General features: G+C 31.7%; 1 protein-coding gene across 1 annotated transcript in view; it reads left to right on the plus strand.

Moving 5' to 3' along the window:
• Positions 1-18826, plus strand: part of LOC133195298 (plexin-A4-like) — a 169035-nt gene extending 150209 nt beyond the window's left edge. The window contains exons 23-35 of the mRNA XM_061331149.1: positions 368-427; positions 546-617; positions 739-805; positions 1839-1985; positions 2651-2804; positions 3908-4087; positions 4496-4605; positions 5073-5168; positions 9998-10152; positions 15443-15584; positions 15814-15954; positions 16409-16489; positions 16785-18826. Of these exons, the coding sequence (XP_061187133.1) occupies positions 368-427; positions 546-617; positions 739-805; positions 1839-1985; positions 2651-2804; positions 3908-4087; positions 4496-4605; positions 5073-5168; positions 9998-10152; positions 15443-15584; positions 15814-15954; positions 16409-16489; positions 16785-16880 (1501 nt within the window). The 3' untranslated portion in view covers positions 16881-18826. The remainder of the gene's footprint in view (positions 1-367; positions 428-545; positions 618-738; positions 806-1838; positions 1986-2650; positions 2805-3907; positions 4088-4495; positions 4606-5072; positions 5169-9997; positions 10153-15442; positions 15585-15813; positions 15955-16408; positions 16490-16784) is intronic.
• Positions 18827-20305: the final 1479 nt, after the last annotated feature.

Here is a 20305-nt window from a genome sequence, read left to right on the forward strand (position 1 = left end):
ATTCCTGATTTTCTTTTGAGCTCTATCTTAGCACATTAGTTTGCCTCTTTATGGTACTCCAGTAGCCTTTTTCACAAAAATTCTTACGACTAAGATTAAAATTTGACAACTCTGAAATTTCTTTTTTAATAAAGAAAATTATTATTTTAGAAGAATAATTCACAATATACTGTAATGTAATAGAAATATAAGATTTTTTTTGTAACCTACTACAATTTATGTACAAGTAGAAGAATTGGAAAATTTTAATCTTAGTAGTAAGATTTTTTGTGAAAAGGGCTACAGAACTGTAAGAGCTAATGAGCATATTCATATAAAATATATACAATATATGAAATTATAAAACAGCTTTTTTTTTCTATTCAAGGGCACAATTTTCTGCTAACTTCAGTGTTGTAATGGTGGGAAAGATGAGAGATTTCTTTGAGTTAGTGAACATTTTTTTTCTATTACATATAAAATCGTTTGCCATTTTTAATTAAGATATGATATTATCTATGTTGTAAAAGCAGATATTGGTGTTACTGTGGCATTTTTTTTTTCAGAATTGTGAACTGTTTGCTGTCAACCTTGGTTGATTCCTCCCACAAAAAACTGCACAAGACCTTGTTTAATAGGTATATTTACAGCAAATTATTGAGAAATTCACTACTAGATAGTATGATATGATAAAAAAAAATAAGCTTATAATAATGGAATTACCCTCTTTAAGTCTTGTTTCAAATTCATCCATTTCAGATTTGAGTCCATTACTTTGAGACTACTTTCACACTGGCTTTCCATTTCACTCTATCCTTACTTGAAGGTAAAGTATGGTGGGAGATTTTTTTTCAAATTAAGTCTGATTTTTAAAGGTTAAATGATGTGTCTAATGTGGTTCAAATAATTTCATTGATATGGAGAGCTATTTTCGTCAATAATAAATTTGAATTGCAATAGAGCATTGATTTTTGCTGATCTTTGACATTTAAATAAGAGGTTTTGAACTCAAGTGAGCCACAGACCCAAGTTTGCTTTTCTGATCAAAGAGTGTCTGATGTCTGTCTGTTCATCTGTCTGTGGACTCTAAACTTTTCCATATTTAATTCTCCAATGATACTGGGCCAGTTTCAACAAAACTTTCCACAAAGCATTTTCCAATGTGAAGTTAATTTTATTCCAATAAAGGCAACATCTTTCCTGAGGATAAGTTAGCTAGGTTATGAAAAAATATTTAAAATTTGGTGGTCAATTAAAAATCTCAAAGTTCATAGAACCACTGGACCAGAGAAGAATAAACCTATCTATGTGAACGCTTCCTCATAGAGTTAGAATCAAGCTTGTGCAAAGCAATAGGGGGTCAAAATTTTGCATAAGAATATATAGGGAAATCTTCTTTTTTTTTTTTTAAATCTCAAAACAGTAGGGCCATGTATTAGTAGTTCTGATATATACAAACATTAATTCTCAAATAGTGTACACATCATTGGGACAAGGATGGGGCCACAAAAGGTCATAGTTTGCCATAGGAATGTATAATGTTTAAAAGATCTTCATCATTAAGTAACTATTGAGAATGCATCTTTGTTCAAGCACTTACTGGTTTTGTGTGCCAAGTAAGGGCCTAGAGGAACAAAGTTTTATACAAAATTCTGACTTTTTCCAAATACAAAAAAAAAAGATTTTTATTTAAAAAAAAAAACATTATACAAATACAGTTTATTAATGAGGATTAAACTTGATGAAATTATGGCATTTTACTTAAATAATGGGTTTCATTCGAGTAGATATAATTACCCATAGGTCCATGAGCTCTTATGACTGAGATATTAAAGAGAATGATTTTTTTTTTCATACAGGAAGGTGGAGGGTCATCCCTGTTCATGCTTTACAAATCCACCCAGGCTGTGGTCGAGAAAAGACCAGTAGATGAAGTGACAGGAGAGGCTAAAAATACCTTATCTGAAGAAAACTTCCTCAGGGAGAAGATTGACTGTCAGACCCTGGTGAGCCCAGTTTTGAAGAAAAAAAAAATAGTCAAGAAAACTTGATTGCATAGATCTGCTAAGAAAATTTCAAAAAAAAAAAAAATCTGCATGCTGCTAAGATAGAAAATAAATTGCATTGTTGCACTAAGAATTGAAAAAAAAATCAATTGCATTGATGTGCTAGGAAATTGAAAAAAAAATCTTCAGATAAGATAAAAATTAATTGTCTTGATCCACTAAGAAATTAAAAAAAAATAAAATAGTGATTGCATTGATCTGCTTACTTATATAGAAAATAAAAGAAGATCTGCAGTTAAGATTAAAAAAAAAATTAAAAAATTGATTGCATTGATCTGCTAAGAAAATTGAAAAAAAAAAAGAATTTAAAATCAATTACTGGTAGAAATAGTGGATTAGCATATAAGATTGCTGATTGAAGAGATGATTTTTTCCCCTCCAAAGACTTTGGAGGGAGGTTATACCATATGAAATCAAGATGTGCATATATATATATATATATATATATATATATATATATATATATATATATATATATACATTGTATGCTATCTCTTTCTAGGAATCACACATTTGACAGGAGGGTTGGTAATGATAAAAGGTTGTAATATCAATTTGGTAGCTGTAGTTTTTATACTGGTTTAAACTGTAATTATATATTTTAGAAACTTGAGATTGACTTAAATGGCAATGGTAACTTGTACACCTGTGAGGTTCTGGACTGTGATACAATCAACCAAGTTAAGAGCAAGTGCCTCTACCAAATATACAAGAACAAACCTGCCTCAGAAATGCCAACTATAGATGAAGTGGATTTAGGTTGGTACTTTTTAATTTTAATATCATTGTAGTTTTTTCTTTGATGATCTTCAAAATTCTTGACATCATGCATGTTGACAATGCGGTAAATAGTGTCAATGTCAGTCCATAGGCCTTGCAAAATAATGAAGAAAAAAACTGGATAAGTAGACTTCAGTACTGTTGACTGCCCAGCTTATCTCAGTATATATACACAGCGTGTCAAGGGCAATATTGAGGTGATTTATGTTAACTTCAGTTTAATTTCTACTTTTTCAGACATTTCCAACAGTTAACTTTAAGCCTATCATTACTTTGCAATGAATTTTTATGCATTGAGTTCATCTCTTGATATCTTGACACCCAAAGTATCTAAATATCTTTTGATAGTCCCACAGCATCTTCGCTAGCCAAGGGTTTTTGATATGCTACTCTCCTAACAAACCCTTGGCATACGGTGCAGTCAAAAGTTGGGATTGTTTACGACACATGATCTCGAATCTTCCAACTGCGTTATCGACAAAAATAAAAGGCGTATTTGAAAATTTAAGTTTTTAGAGAATAATTTAAAATAACTTAATGAAGATACCAAGAAATGTTTATTTGTTATTTATCGTGCAAATCTACATCTACAATAAGATTCCTGATCACAATATTTGTATATCAGCTTAAGATTGTATGACACCATATCTTTTTATAGAGTGGCATGTTATCTTACTGATCGTTGTATACTTGTGTTTTTCATTCCCAAGACTAAAGAATCAAGATATATCCTGAAGGCAAATATCATCATTTACAAAAACAATTGCTGGTTGGTTGAACGATGTCGATCAACTCCAATCACAACTCAAGCAAAAAAATCCAACATACTTTTAATAACACTGTATGCCAAGGGTTTGTGAGGAGAGTAGCGGATCAGAAACCCTTGGCTAGCGAAGATGGTCCCACAGGATTTTTTGTTTTGTATTTGCCATAGGATGTTACATTTACTTGGGACATGTGCATTGCAAGCTCTAATAAATTTAGCCAAAGATAAAATATCAGTAAAGTTAAATCTTTGTGAACATAAAATTCTAGCTAGAATATATGAATTTAGATTTGGATTGAAAATGTTGAATTTATAGAATGGATGGCTGGCAAGAGTGGTCGATTGACTTTGAGCAACATTGACCAAACTAGTGAGCGTGGGGATGGCATGGTTCGCCGTAACACACTAAAACACTACCATGTACTAGATGGTAGTCGTATGGCCTTACTGTACAAGTTCACCCCTGATGATGAACAAGAAGAAGAAGATACATATGGTACCAAAACTAGAGTATTAATTTTCTTTTTATTAATCCAGGTTAAAGCTCCAGTTCCTAATACATGTAATAGATATATGGCAAGGTAAATCTAGGTTCCTTAACTTGTGCAAATTTGTTACCAGTTTTTCTCCAACTGGAGTTCCTTAATCTTTTTAACTGTCAGGAAGCACGAGACACCAAGTATCTTTTAACACTTAGAAAGTTAAGGAATGAGATCGAGTTTGAGAAATGCCAGTAATTAAGTAACTTAATTACTTAATTAATTAATTTAGTGGATTGGAAGAAAAAAAGAGTTAGAGTTTGAAGCAATAATGTTCAAAAGAAACCTCTTTTAATTTAACCCTGAAAATACTAGATCCACTTCTAAAACATTTCTAGTTTTAGATAAATTTTTTTCTGATTTAGTAAACCAGCGCTCTCCATCAGATGTAGACATCACTATTCCAGCCAATGTTCAATTGATTCAATCTGTGTCAACGACTGGAAGTCTGGAAAACCTCAGACAGTGGCATCTGGTAAACTTTGATATTTAAGCAAATGAAATTATACCATTGCTGAAGCTCAGTCATATTTTGATTATTACCAAAATAAATTTCACCAGGTTACATATACTGTAGTCATTGAAGTATTGGTAAGGTTCTTACCTCTAAGCAAAACATTGAAAAGTAAATTCATCAGGGTAACTAAACCTGGGAACCAATTTTCATTTAATAATGATCAAAAACCTTAAAAATATAAGAAAGATATCAGTTTCTACTAAAATAATTCTTTTCTCAAACTTGACTAATTAAATCCAGTCTAATCTGGATCTCAATACAATGGGACATAAATTTGTTGGAATATAGACAAATACTCAAATTGCAGAGTGTAAAAAATATACAAAATGAAATAAAAATCTTAATAAAGGTTGAATTTCATAGTGAAACAGATTGCACAGGTGTCAGATTGGACAGATTTTACTGTATATCTTCAACACTTGTAGGTGAAGAACCTGGAGGAGGAAGACTCACACGAGAAGAGTATAAAACTGAAGGACATCGTGAAGACAAGTCACATCACCAACCTAATGCATACAAAAGTGGGTGATAATTTATTTCCAATTTTATAAAATGTAAAAATGAATCTATTGAAAGCAGTAAAAAAAAAAAGAAATCGAATCATATCTCTCTGATAATAATTGCTCACATCTAGCTGATACAGTCCCTGAAACGTTCTACTTTCCCACTTAAACGGTGAGCGAACGCTGAACGAATGGTGAACGAACGCTGAACGAACGCAGAGCGAACGGTGAGTGAACGATCTGTGAACGCTGAACGCAACTTGGTGAACGATGTGTGAACGGTGAGCGAACGCAGAATGCGAACGGAGCGCAAACGTGAACGCAAAGTGAACGGTGAACGAACGGTGAACGCAAGATGAACGATATATTCGGAATGCCTCTGATCTTTTCCTTGCATTGAAACTATTTTATTGTATTATAATGTTAGGTGCCCCCCCCCCCCCCCCCCCCAAAAAAAAAAAAATAATAAATAAGTAAACCAATAAATGAATGAATAAATAAGTCAATAAAATAAATTCTCCAAAATTGTCCTAAGAAAGACGATGCATGTACATTAAGTTTTTAATCACACGATTTCTATCGTATTAAAACATTGTAATTGTTGCCGAACGCTGAAGTATAAAAGATGTTTTTTTTAGTTGGAAAATAAAAATGTTTATTCTTATTTGATAACAAATCAGAGAAAACTTCTGACTTACAGAATGAATTAAAGCGGTTGTAATATCCATTCATATATCTCCGTGTCAAGGCGATTTCATGTAAAGTAATGAAAAAAAATTAATTACAAAGGTCAGTGGACGTTTTGCATTTATACGCTCGTATTTTAAATGTTTAATACAATAATATATTATGTCATTTCTATTTTTCATGATGATTTATTGAGCAGACTTCTACATGTATCTGTAGATGGCCGTGATTATACTCCGACAAGATAATACAAAGATGCATATTCATATTATTTGTTATAAATTCAATTTTCAGAACTTGATATATAAGTAATATGCTGTTTTAGTGTTCATTAAACAGACAAATGAGAGAGAGAGAGATTCCGTTTTAGCCCCCCCCCCCCTTTCAGGCTTCACTAAATGTTTGTACCTATATCAAACAAAAACTCTGAATTTTTTTTTCTTCTAAATATATCAGACAGTGAAAGTATTTTTTTTTTAAATCAACAAATCATATCCATTTGTTTGACAGTCATACTCGTTTTTTTATTTTCCTGCTTCAAGTTCACACGAAGTCCACGTGCTTGTGCTGTCAATAAAAATCATTCGACACTGTGCAGGTGTGAAAGTTTCGTCACATCGAAGGCGAAGTGCGAGTATTTCCAACAAGTTATAATATTTATTTTTATCATTTCTAGATTTGATTCCAACATTTAAATAATAAATGAATAAAATACATTGGGCATTAACACTTGAATTTGAAACATACTCTCTGCCAATTTCAAATACCACCGCCGACACGTGTACATTTTGAACTACTATTGTTTTGTGACTTTTTTAGATGCATGATTGTTTTGAGACTGAAATTTTTGTTCTAAAAAAGACCTTAACTTTTTTTTTAAAATGTTAATTAAAATATTCTGGAAATACAGTACTGTCTAAGTAACCGATTTAGGGGGAAAGTGGGGGGGGGGGGGTATTAATCATATCGAATGGCAAACATATAAAGTTACGGTGAAGAAAGAATTTTTTTTTCTCTATAACTATAAACTCAACATATTATAGTAGAGAAAATTCTGTAGTGCATTACATTTTAAGTAAATATTTCCTTTAACCACACTATCAATTTCATTCGCTCCAAAGATAATAAATTAACAGGATATCCGCAGTACTATGTATAACTCTCCGAACTAGTTCTCTCATATTTTCTATAGTAATTGAAAAAAAAAAAACGTGTTAGAAATAAATATTTTCATAATTTTGCTGCGTAATTATTTTACTTGGATAATTATATCACAAACATTTAATTTAAAATAACAACAAATTGTTGCAGTGCTTGAAGTATTTGCACATTGCACTTAGTTAAATTTAATATTTCAGCATCGGTCTACATAGGTACAGAATGTGCTTATAACAACATTTATTTTCCAGAGTAATTTAATAAATAACCTAACAGCTAAGTTAGAATAATAAATATGTATATCGTAGATATTTTTCCCCATGAAATAATGATTCTTCAAACACGATATGTTAGTTATTAAATTTAAAAAAACCTGTAACTCCTTACCTACAAAAAGATAAGTCCTTTCACTTCGGAGTTCCGAATGACAATCAAAACTGAACGATAGGTGAATGCTGAACGCAAGGTGAATGCAAAGTGAACGGAACGAAGAGCGAACGCTGAACGCTTTGTGAACGGTGAACGCGAGCGCACGGTGAACGGTGAATGCAAAACTGTGAACGGAGAGCGAACAGTGAACGAACAGTGAATGCACGCTGAACGAACGGTGAACGAACGGTGAGCGAACGGAAAAATGGGAAAGTAGAACGTTTCAGGGACTGTATAAAAAAAGTACCTACACTATTAGGAATTATTTCTTAATATTATACTTTCATGTAAATTAGTTGAATGTGATTCGTCGAGAAACATTTGTTAAAAAACACTATTACCCGCTGAATACTGAAGCCATGCCCTCCAGCATAGCAACAGTCGACAATGCTTGACGACGGGTGATGTTTTTAAAAATAGTGATTGCGCAGAATTTATGTGCGCAAGATTCACTGTTATATGTACATGTATTTGTATAAAACATTCAGTATAATATAATGAATATTGCATGTAGTTGAGTGTAAACATTGAAAATTTTCACCCCTCGAAAACTATTGTCAACCTCGGCTGATTATCAGTGTTTCATCGGGATCGGGATTCGCTAGCGAAGTTGTTTACTTTTCGCCTGCATGTCTCAATTTCAATTAACTGGTACTTTTTTCCTATAATTAAGATTGTTTTATGGAAAGAGAGTGATTAAAATTTACTGGATAGACATTTGTAAGGAAATATTTTGAAATCCTCAGCAACTTTCTTCCTTCTAACCCAGTTTTAATGTATTAAAAAAAATAAATGTTTTGCTTAATTGAATAAAATTTTCTTTCAACATTGCAATTGAGAACAATACAGTCAAACCTCGTTATCTCGAACTCGATGGAACCAATAAAAAAACTTCAAGATACCTGGATTTCAAAATATCAGAATTTCTGCTTTGATGATCAATTTTTTGGATGTGTCAGCATACATGTACCTCACACGCTTTATACTGTATTGCAATTTGTTCTTTCAATTACCAAAAGCTTTTACAAATATAGGGGAAAAAAAATTACCAAAAGTGATTATTCTCTTTTTCCCATATTTAAAATTGTCTAATTGGTACTGATTTCAGGCAGAATTGCACTTCTAATTTGTGTCTTGTCATAATAGATCACTAATACAGCCACATTATGATGTTGCTTGTGCTTATATATATATATATATATATATATATATATATATATATATATATATATATGTATATATATATATACATACATGCAAATGGAAAACCGGAAACGATACCTTTTGCTAAAAAGGAATTAATGCAGGATCAAATTTCAAAAGAATTATTTCATGCTAGTTATTTTATCAAGAAATGGATGCTTAAGCATAATATTGTAAAAGTATTAGAATTTTCATACACAAACACAAGAAATTAAATGTATTACAAAACATATTTTAACCATTTTGATAAAGTGTTGTCTGGAATGCCACAAATCTTGGCAATGGCAGCTTTATTCAGGATATTTTTTTTACTTCTAAGAGAGCTTGAAACTTTGTTTCAATAGGTTGTACCATTCATTTTCTTTATTTACAACCCCAAGATAACTCCAACTACCGGTACCCCCCCTCCCCCCCTCCTCCCCAAGGGATTTAGACCTGGTCCTGCATTGGGTTGCTTATAATGGAAAGTTATCTGGTCTGATTCAGTGATAAAATTTGCATGTTTATAATGAACTTCATATAATCAAATACAACTTTGATTTTGGTGTATTTTATTAAAAAAAAATTAATCAAATTCTAAAGTGCATATTATTAAATGCAGTTTGGTCAGAAGGACTGCGATCTTGTTTATAAAAGGTCAACAGAATGCATGCACCCAAAGCTGTCAATCAAGTATCATGTCATCTATAAGCCAAATGACTTGAGTCAATTCAGAAACAAAAAATAAACTTATTGTTTTATACATCTGAAATTATCAATCAAAGAAGGGGTACCTGGTTTAGAAAGGTATGAAATTTGTCCGTCCTCAGGGAATTAATTAGTGCTGTAAAGGATGGTCATGCAACTGGTGAACAGTTATATTTAGCAGACAGAAATTTGACAATTAAGATTTTGAGATAAGCTAGGTATAAATGGTACTGAGGCCTGAAATGTACTTCTCAAATAACTGGAGTAATTGATATATCCGTGTTTGAGATATCCCAAGTTTTTAAAATCATTTAATATATATTAAACATGCCCAGGACCAAGAACTTACTTAGATACATACCCATGCAGGGTATTTGAGATATCTGTGTTCGAGATACTGAAGTTATAACCTGTATTTGATTTTTATAGAAAATTGTTAATATGGAAAAATAATAAATATATTCAGGATATACCCCTGAAACAAAGTGATGTATAATGCAATCTTGCATGTGGTTGTTTTCCCTACATATGCAGCTTAAGAAATATCTAATGTTTTGAGAGAAAGAAGAAAATTGTACTTCTGAAAATGCCAATTTCAACTTGCTACTACCAGTAATCTTAATCATTTTGTTTAAATAATTATTTTATTTTTAATTTTTTACCACTGTGCTTGGGATTTTCAGCTAGTCTTACAGGACAATATTAAAGAAGTATTTGACAGTGTCCTGAACCATGAGACGGTTCCGTTAGTGGTGCATTACCTATTTGGCGTATTGGAAAATCTGGCTAATAAGAATGGTGTTGAACCAGAAACTTTACTGTGTTGGAAGAGTGAAAGGTAGATTAACACTAGAAAATCTCTGCTGGGCTGGAGGTCAGAATTAATTTTTGTGTGGGTAAAAAAAAGGTTTGCAAATCAAACAGAAGCTGTACCAATGGGGGTTATATTTCAATGAGGGTCATGCTTTTAAAAAGGTTGGTGGGGGTCATTGTGAAAAATTTAGGAATGTAGGAGTTTCAATAAAAAATTGAAAAACCCAACAACTATAATAAAATATTTCTAAATGTATTTCTCTGTTCTTGAAGCTTTATGTGATGTATGCTTAGATCCATATAACCTCTAAGAGAATCTACCTGTTTTAAAACTTTACACATACCCAAAATTATCTACATTGTACATTGTATATAAATTATATTTATGTATCTCAAAATATCTGCACTTCCTTTCCTTCTCTGTCTTGATATTCGGAAGAATATGATACAGAAGCTGAAAAAAAACTTTCAAATTAAAACCAAATGCTGTAAAGAAATCAATGATAATCCAGTGTAAACTTTATTTGGACAACTTTTCCCATGTATTATAAAAGGTAATACATGTATTATATAATGTACATTTAAGAATTGTAGTTCTAGATGCAAGGCAGCGTTGTTTGGCAGCTTTATTTGTGTAAACAGTGTATTATTTACTTGTATATATGAAGAAAAAAAATGCTAGAGAGAAAACTTACGTTTTCTAGTCATTTTACCACACAAAGACTGGTTGTTACTTTTGGAGTTAACATAGGAGACATTTTTATACATTTATATAGAGTGAATAGTTTGGTGATAGGGTACTAACTTTGAAATTCCCATATTAACATCTAACATGTACAGCTCATGTAATTATACTAATTAGAAATCTCATACACCATCCATGGCATGTAACTAGTATGTATAGAAAAGAAAGACCTTATTTGTACTCTTCTATCTTTTAAGAAATTTGGAGATGTTGATTGATGAATGATCGAAAGCTTATATAAGTAAGGTTTGATTATGTGGGTATGTAAGGTAAATCTCTATATTGTGATCAGTTGGGTTAATTGTCAAAAATTTGTAAGGTTTCCTTGCCAGTGTTTCTACTAAAGGAACTTTATCAATTTTCAACAAAAGGCTTTCCAAATCTCCCAACTTCAAAACATTAACAAACATGTTGTAACAAATTCCTGCAGCTCTCTCAAATTCAAATTCATAATTATTGAAGATCAATAGGTACTTTTTCCATGTATTCCTTAGTTGGGTTAAGCTATATTAAGCAATTGGAAATAGAACTTAACAGCAATACATTTAGAATGGCACATAAGAATGTGGTGTGTGGATTATAGAGAGTTTCTCTAGTGTATTGTTGGGTGAACATCACTCTCTTGTAAAGCATGCTTCACTGCTAGGCTTAGTAGTCAGGTTTCTCTGATATATTCAAATATGGAATGCCACCACTGTGATTGGTTGCCATGGTTGTGTTGCCATGGAGACACTGGCTGTTTCTGTTACCTCCCCATGTCTGGATGTCTGTTTTGTTGCTGGATTGTGTTGCAATATTTGTGCCACAAGGGAAGTATATATACACTAGTTATAGTAAAGTACATGTGTCAGTATTATGGTTGAAACTAAATTCAAAATGATAACTTTTAATGGATTTTGTATCTTGCACTTATTTTTACATATCGATTCTTTTTTTGTTTTGTTTTATTTTGTTTTTGTTTGTTTTTTATTTTGTTTTGTTTGTTGTTTTTTTTTTGTTTAAGTAATGAATAATGAAATTCAAAAGTATCCCTTTAATTCAATGATAAAGAAATTAAAAATTTTATAAAGTATAATAAATTTGTATGGTTACAAGGCAGTCCAAATCTGTATACTTTGAAATCACTAATTTTTGTAGTGGTTTAATTTTTATTGTTTTCTTGGTATGAAGAAATGCCACAAATTCATGTCCTTCACTAAATGTGAAATTTCCACCATATAAGAACCCAACACTTCCATCCATGATAAAATCCCCTTGAACCAATATTTTTTTCCTGAAACCATGAAAATTTGACCCCCATGAAAATTAGTGATTTTACACTATAATGAAATGCAAATTAGCTGTCACATTTTTAACCAGTCATCCAACTTTGAATTTAATTATCATGCTTATGTGTACTCAACATTTAATGTGAATGGAAAAAAATTGTCTTGCATATAGGAAAAAAGTCAGTCATACTCATTACAAATGTAATCAGGTATTTTCTAGACACAGAAAGTAAAGATTGGTAAAGCATGAAATTTACTGCATGACTTTCAGAAGATGATATATTCTGCATGGCTATATGTATACAGTATAAGCAGATTTTGTGCCTCATTTTCCTTTGTGAAGATCTCTTTTGCAATGATGCGTCTTTTTTTTTTTTTTTTTCAAATTGAAGGATCTTTTTAAGAGTTTTGAATTTTCTTGGTAATGTCTTGAAGCACTGCATTCATAAAGTTAGAACTTTTTCATTGCTTTAATCAGAGCCAAATTATGATTTTTGCTGCACAGACAGAGCTGTGAAACCTTTTCTTAGATGGAAATATTAAAAAAAAAAGAGTTATCTCACACACTGGGGAAATGAACATTATTTTATTATGTTAGACATTACAATATATATTCATGAATATATTCCACTGTTCGCTTAAGGTTTTTACAGTTATGCACAACATTAAAGTAAAGTACTGCTCCAGCATTGATTTAAAAGGAAAAAAAAATTATAAATAATTTCTGATGATTTCACATTCTATTGAGTTACAGTCTTTAACGTAATATCAAAAATGGGCATGTACATGTGCTAAGCATATCAAATATTTAAAAAGAGCTGGAAATATAATTTTGGAGTGAGTTGCTTGCATGCATGTAGGAAAATTTTGACATTTATTTTTTTTTTTTAATTAACTTTGGGGAAAAAAATTACTTGCATCTGCAATTATTTTTGTTGTGGTGGCTTGAAACACACTACTGTGTAAATATAATTTCAATACCTTAAACACAAAGATCTAATTTAATAATATTCAATGATCACATTTTTTGAGACACAGCAGAAAAAAAGTTGCATTGCTTGTTTGTAATTTTTTATAGCTCACCTGAGCCAATGGCTCAAGTGAATATTTCTGATTGAAGGGTGTCGGTATTATGTCTGTTGTGTAAAGTTTTCCCATTTTTAGTCTCATCTCCAGAACCACTGGACCAATTTCAACCAAACATGCCACAAGGCATCCATGGGTGAATGGAAAAATTTTGTTCAAATGAAGAGCAAATGTTCTCTCTTAATGAGAGATAATTATATGTTAGGGATGTTTAAGAAAAGACAAAACATATATAACAGGGCTACAGTAAGTTGTGTTAACCTTCATAAACAAGGACCTTTATGCATTGTACAGTGTACCATCATGACACTAGGATAAAGCTACGTACAGTAAGAGGACAAAGTTATATATTAATAAAAATATAGGACAAATTTATTTTGCAGAACTTGTCACTGTTAGTCTAAATGATATGTCAGCATCCTCAGGAAGTGTACATTTGAAGTTGTTTAAACCAGAATCTCTTGAACACAGGTGGTATATTAACTACAATAGAGGGACAAATTTATACAATCAAACCTCATTATTTCAAACTCAATGGGACTAAGAAAAAAATTTGAGATATCCAAAGGCTTGAGATATTGAGGTTAAAATACATTAAGAATATACTGTGTGGACTTCCAAATCACTTCGACATGTCCATGGTATTTAAGATATTAGAATTGGATTCAGACTTGTTAATGAACTTTGAGGGTGTATAGGCATCACCTTGTCAATCAAATGTTACTTATATCCTAAAGGTTTGTGTTGATTTTGACACAAGGTCATTCTCATAAATTCAAGATCACTGGCAGAAAAGATATATATATATATTTTTTTTGATAAATACATATTGGAAGTTGATACTTTAAACAGAGATTATTAGTAAGGTGAGAGTATATCATAAACTTGACCAAAGGTCATTCTTTAAAGTTCAAGGTCACTGGCAGAAAAATTGTGGAATTTTCATATCTTTCTTATGGAGAATCATCAGATGTTAATATTTCACTTAAATATTACTTATGACCTGAGGATGTGTCATTTCATTCTGAAATTTCAGTTCATAGAAAATTGTTTAAATGGGAACTTTTTAAAGACTGCAAAGGAAGAGGATACAATTTTGTGAGGTCACTCCATTATTTTTCCATTATTTCCCGATCATGACAAGGAGCACACGGCGGGTGTGACCGGTCGGCAGGGGATGCTCACTCCTCCATGGCACCTGATCCCACCTCTGATGTTTTGGAGGTCCGTGTTTGCTCTGCACCTATTTTGTAATGTTTAATGGACTTTTGAGCTTGAATACTGTTTATCTCCATATATTTCATTCTTATACCTTTTGTTTAAATGATGACTCTGGTAATAGAAAAAGGGCCTAGAGAAGGGCATAAATTTTACACAGGAATAAACATAATATTTAAGAAAACTCTTAAAATAAATTTTTTTTTTATTAAGTCCCCAATTAGTCATTTTTAAATATGCAAACATCCCCCATGTATTTTAGATTAAAGTTTGTTCAGAACATAGCCACAGGGACTTGGTTAGGGTCGAAACTGTGGGAAAAAGTTTTACAAAAAAAATATAGGCATCCCAAAGAATAAGAAGGTTACAAGTTCATAAGTTGAAAGCCTCAATCTGTTGTTTTTTAAAATTGTTGAAGTCATGGACTTTTAATTTGGAGATGACAATATGATATTTCATCCTTCGACATATATATATATATATCAATTTGTTAGGAAGAGAATATTGAGTCAGGTGAGCATTGTCACCTATGGGCCTCTTCTGTTTTTTTGGGGTTTTTTTTGGAATTTTTTTTTTTTTTGCCAAGCATAGAAATTCGCACCAAATTACCCATTCCAATACCTATAGAATTTAGCCCCATATATACATGTATTTTTGAAACCTATAAAACATCTCTAGTTTTTGAAAAAGTACCCTTTCCTTTGAATGAAAAATCCTTCCCAAAATAATCTGAATTATATTTTCCTTAAAATTGAAGATAAATCCATACATGTACTTTTGCCTTTTAATTTTTTATAGATACAGTTTTGTTTAATGTTGATCAATCTACTATAATTACACATTTTAGCAAGTAAGTCACTCATAAAAATTGGGAGTACTGATACTATAGTTCTAATACATCATGGAATATTAATGCATGCATGGTATTACAGTTTTGCTAGGTGCGTTGCTTGAGAGAGGTGATGTTTTGTAACCCCCTTAACTATTTTCTCGCCTAGCTATGCCATGCGGGTGTGGGCGACACTCCTAGTCCGTCCTGAGTTTCTGTTTGACATTCAAAAAGTCAAGCACGTGGAGCCATGTCTTGATGTCATCAAGCAGGTCTTCATTGACTGTTTCCATTCCACCAAGATTAGCAAGGTCAGACAAGCGTTTTGATATATTTTTTTCCATAGCATGTATTGTTTATATTTGGTACCAGTGTTTCTGAAAACTGGATGCATAAAAATTGTATTAGTCTTAATTGATTTGTTTCAGATTAACAATTGATAAAATTTTCACAATTTTTCTTCCTACAGATGAAAAGCTAGTGAGTTCACCTTTTTCCCCCTTTAATATAATGTTTATATGAATATAATGTATTGTTCAGGATTCATCCCTGCAAAAGCTGCTGTTTGCCCAGGAAGTTCCACATTACCAGAAAAGAACAGAGCAGTTTTACAAGGCTTTAGCCAACAAGGCTGCAGTAACAGATGCTGATTTCTGGAACGAGATGTCCAGACTAAATACAGTAAGTAGAAATTTATTCAGACTCGTCGTTGTAAAAAAAGAAAATCTATTTGCTCTTATTTCATTGCAATTTTTTCTACTGTAACATTAATTTTTTTCCAATTTACATTTTTATTATAATTTAAGCCCAATGATTTATTACTATAAAAAGTTGTATATAGTAATTATAAGTTACATGTGCAAGTTAATTGATAATTATATGTGTTGTTTCCCTTTAGCTGCAGATCTGTAGCTCATTAATCTGAAAATTTTGCAAGCTAGCATCCAGATTTTTCATAGCAATGAACTTTACATATACAGCATAATGCCATAAATGAGTCAACTTTTTTAATGGCCGCCGATGTAGATCTGCAACTAACCTCCTTTGCAGTGAAGATTTCTTTTGTTTGTAGTTTGTTAATTTGTAATTTTATGAGCTTGAACATGCGATGAATCCTCCTTCTCTGTTTTCACAGTTACAGCAGGAGCATCTGAAATTCTCTAAACCCGCCGCTCTACAGAAGTTATACAAATTTGTTCAGCAGTACATTGAAGAGGTATATTTGTAGAGGGGTTTTATTTTTTATCATTAAATGCATTTCTATAGTTAAAATTTTGGTATCTCAAATACTGATATCCTGATTCCATGCAAGGATATATGGAAGTGATTTGAAAGTCCCAGTCACTCATTCTTTAATTATTTTACCCTCAGTATTTTGAATTTTCAGATATCTCAGTTTTTTCTCAGTCCCTTCAAATTGGAGATAAGGAGATTTGTCTGTATTTAAATATCTTCAGTTAACAGAAGGGGGAGAATCCGAATTAATATGGTTTTGTTGATTATGTTTTTAGATCATTGAGGATTTGGATGAAGGTCCTGAGACAAGTGGACTTCAATTCGGCAAGAAATTGGATGATATTTTCCGTCAGATGGAAACAGATTCCTGACTATATGATAGATAAAATGTTGATGTGATTGTCATAAAATGGACACTTAAAAGCTAAACTATCATTGCTGAAGTAGGTGTATGTTGCACCATAGCAGTGTGGTTTGGTGTATAGCCAAGCAATGTGTAGTTGTAGAAGGTATAAAACCCAAAAACCAAAGACGAGTCAAGAGAAGCAAAAGCTTAAAGCCTAAAATATTTTCTGTTTACACCATATAATTATGAAATATATATTCATGTATATGTACGTGCCTATAGTTCATTATATTTTGCCCAGATTTCTGTATTTTTAAGTTTCTACAAATGGTAGTTTGAGAAACAAGATGGTTGGAAAAGCAAGAGGTTGTTAGAGGTATGTGAAGCCCAGTGTCTAAAAATTTGGTGCAAATTTCTTTTTATAGCTTGCTATAATTTTTACCAATTTTTTTAAATGTACATCAGGAAATGTACTTCTTTTTTAAATGTAATTTTTAAAATGATTTTATACCCTTTACATTCAAAGCTACCCTGCCTTGTGTTTGAAAATGCTGTGAAAAAAAGTACTTTTTATTACAAATGTACATTTTGTAACAATCAAAGTAAATTTATGTTTTAAAATTGGGGTATTACAGTTGAAGGGACACATAGAGCTTCTTCCCTTTCTGTAAAATTGTAAACCAGTTGAAAGTATAAATGTACAAATCTCATGTTTATCATAGCAGCATTTCTCTCCTGTACTGCCTATTATACATATGCTTTGTATGTACGTATATAAGAACTTTGAATTTGACAGAAGCGTCCTTTTTGTAAAGATATTAAAATAGTTTATTTTGTGTTTTTATAATGAGAAATATTTTCAGGTAACAAAAGAGAGTCGAAAATTGATAAATCACTAGGATTGATTCCATATGTACACTATTTTAATCAATTTGATTTTACTATTGGAGCTCTTAAGTGAGCTTATCTCAGAAACAGACTGTGATGTTTATTATATGTATTAGAATAATTTATGGAGTGTACAGAGTATGAAAAGCATATATTGCAAGCTGAGAATTATCAGTGCTAGTAATGTTAAGACAAAACAGAAATGCACATACATGAGTTCTAAATGTAGTACTCTTTTTATTCCCAGTGTATAAATGTTCCTTCAAATTCAATCTTCATATATTTTAAAAATAGATATATTACATGTTAGCAGAAATATATACGTTTTTAGTAGTCTAATTTTAAAGCTCTTAATAGGTGATGGTGAAATTTTGTTACATTTTCAAGTCCATTTTTGTAGCATGCATTTAGTTATTTACTTGTATGTCTTAAAGATTCTTTTTGCATGATTTAATCAACCACATTTAGTAGGTGATTAATCCTTAGAAGATTTTTTAAAAATATGATTTAGATGATCTTAATTGATATTTTAACTCTTAGGAATTTGATTGACAATCTCCAAGATAATTTGCATAATATTGGTTAACAATCAAATTTTGATTTTTTTTCCCTCCAAGGACAAAAGAGTTACTACACATTTTATGGTACACAATAGATTTTTTTTTCTTCCTCCAACACATTCTATGGTACACTATACAAATTATTTTGAGGAACAATCACATGAAAGAATGAGAAATTCAACAGATTTCTGATTTCTTTTTTTTACGCAATTTTGCATGATGTTATTTTTCTTTTATTTTAATTTTTTTTTTGGTGAAAAACATGACATGAATGCTAAAAGTCAATTCATAAAATGACCTTAAGAGTTTGGGAATTTTACAACTCATACATATACTACTGAATTCTTAAGGACTGTTGTAAATAATACTTTTAACTTAGATTAAAAGTGGTGTAAATGTGTACAAGTAGAATGAGGAATCTACTAATAAGTGCTTATAATCAGTCATTCCATTCAAAAAATGTGTATTCTCACCATGCTTATTATACAAAGTAGAACAAAGAAATAAAGAATTATTTTCTTTTTGTCCCTGTTATTTTTTCAATATTAAACAAATGTTTATGTTTAGATATTACAGTATAGCGTTGTGTGTTTGAGTTAGAGGAAGAGAGGGGAGGGGCATTACTCTAGCAAATGTGTTACTTTTATGTAATTCAATTATAAAAGTTAAAGAACTCTTTTGGGATATAATGTAACCTAACTACCCATCATGTTAAAAACTAGAAATATGTCCATACGATATGAATGCCCCACCCAATTGTTAAAACTAGAAATATGTCCATACAATATGAATGCCCCACCCAATTTTATATTTCCATTGCAACATATGAAAGAAATGTAGTATCTTGTTTCCTTAGTCAAAGCTAATAGTAAAATGTGATTATTTTTTTCGTAAATAGGAGGGATATCTTTAAGACAATTTTTGTCTTTTGAAGCATGGTATATAATGTTTTATCCTATTGATCTTATGGTAAGTGCTATATGAAGTCTTGCTTCTCTCCGTATTTACATGTAGCAAATATACATGTACATTGTCTCTTCAGTTGGTATGGTTGAAATGCACTTGCAGAGAGTATCTATGTGTGGGCTACAAAGTGAAGTTCAAAGTTCAAGCTCTTAGGAAAGGACAAGGTCAAACAAGTATTGCACAGTTGAATTTTTCTCACTAGTGTGTATCATTGTACGGCATTTGATAAGAATATCTTAAAAAGTGAAGTTTGAGGTCACTTGCAAGGTCAATATCAGGAAAGTATGACGTAGTTGATTTGCTATCGCTAATTTGTATCAGCGTCTGAAGTTTGATGAATTTATCTTGAACAGTTTTTTAAAACTAAGTTAAAAGTTAAACGTAAAATAGTGAGGTCAAGGTCATAGAGGAGGTCAAGGACAGATAAATTGCTTTAACCAATTCGTGTCCGTATACAATATCGTGTTTGGAGTTTGATAAACAGCTCTATGAAACTAAGCGAAGTGCAAAATGAGGCATAATGAGGTCAAAGTCGTAGGGAAGACGAAGGTTAACTAAGTATGACAGTTGAAATACTCTTACCAATGTGTCTATTTGTTTCATAAAGTTTGATTTAAAAAAAATTCAACAATTTGAGGTAAATGCAGTGTGACAGATGGAAGGATGGAGAAAAAGAAGACAGAGATTTATATACCCCAGTCATATTCATCGAGGATTATACAAATGATGTAAAATTCTACAAAGATGAGGAAGGAAGAAAATGCGATAGTCCATGCCATGATGCGAACCTGGACCCCTAAACTCGAGACAGATGCTCTACCAATTGAGTTATCTGACCACCTAAATGCGATCGATCTGTCTTACAGAAAACATTTCTCCCTCCTAAAATGTCTGCTCCTGAATACACGAACCCAGGGTCTTCCATGACAGCTCTCTCAGTTAATTCCAGATCCTGGTCACGGCACCAAATATAACATGGGGAGAAAATGCGACTGACCAGACCAGTATTCGAAGTCAGGACACTGAGTTCTAATAT

Source organism: Saccostrea echinata, unplaced genomic scaffold, assembly GCF_033153115.1.
Source record: "Saccostrea echinata isolate AGI-Se365-2 ecotype Australia unplaced genomic scaffold, CSIRO_AGI_Sech_v1 ptg000029l, whole genome shotgun sequence".
Classification (NCBI taxonomy): Eukaryota; Metazoa; Mollusca; class Bivalvia; order Ostreida; family Ostreidae; genus Saccostrea; species Saccostrea echinata.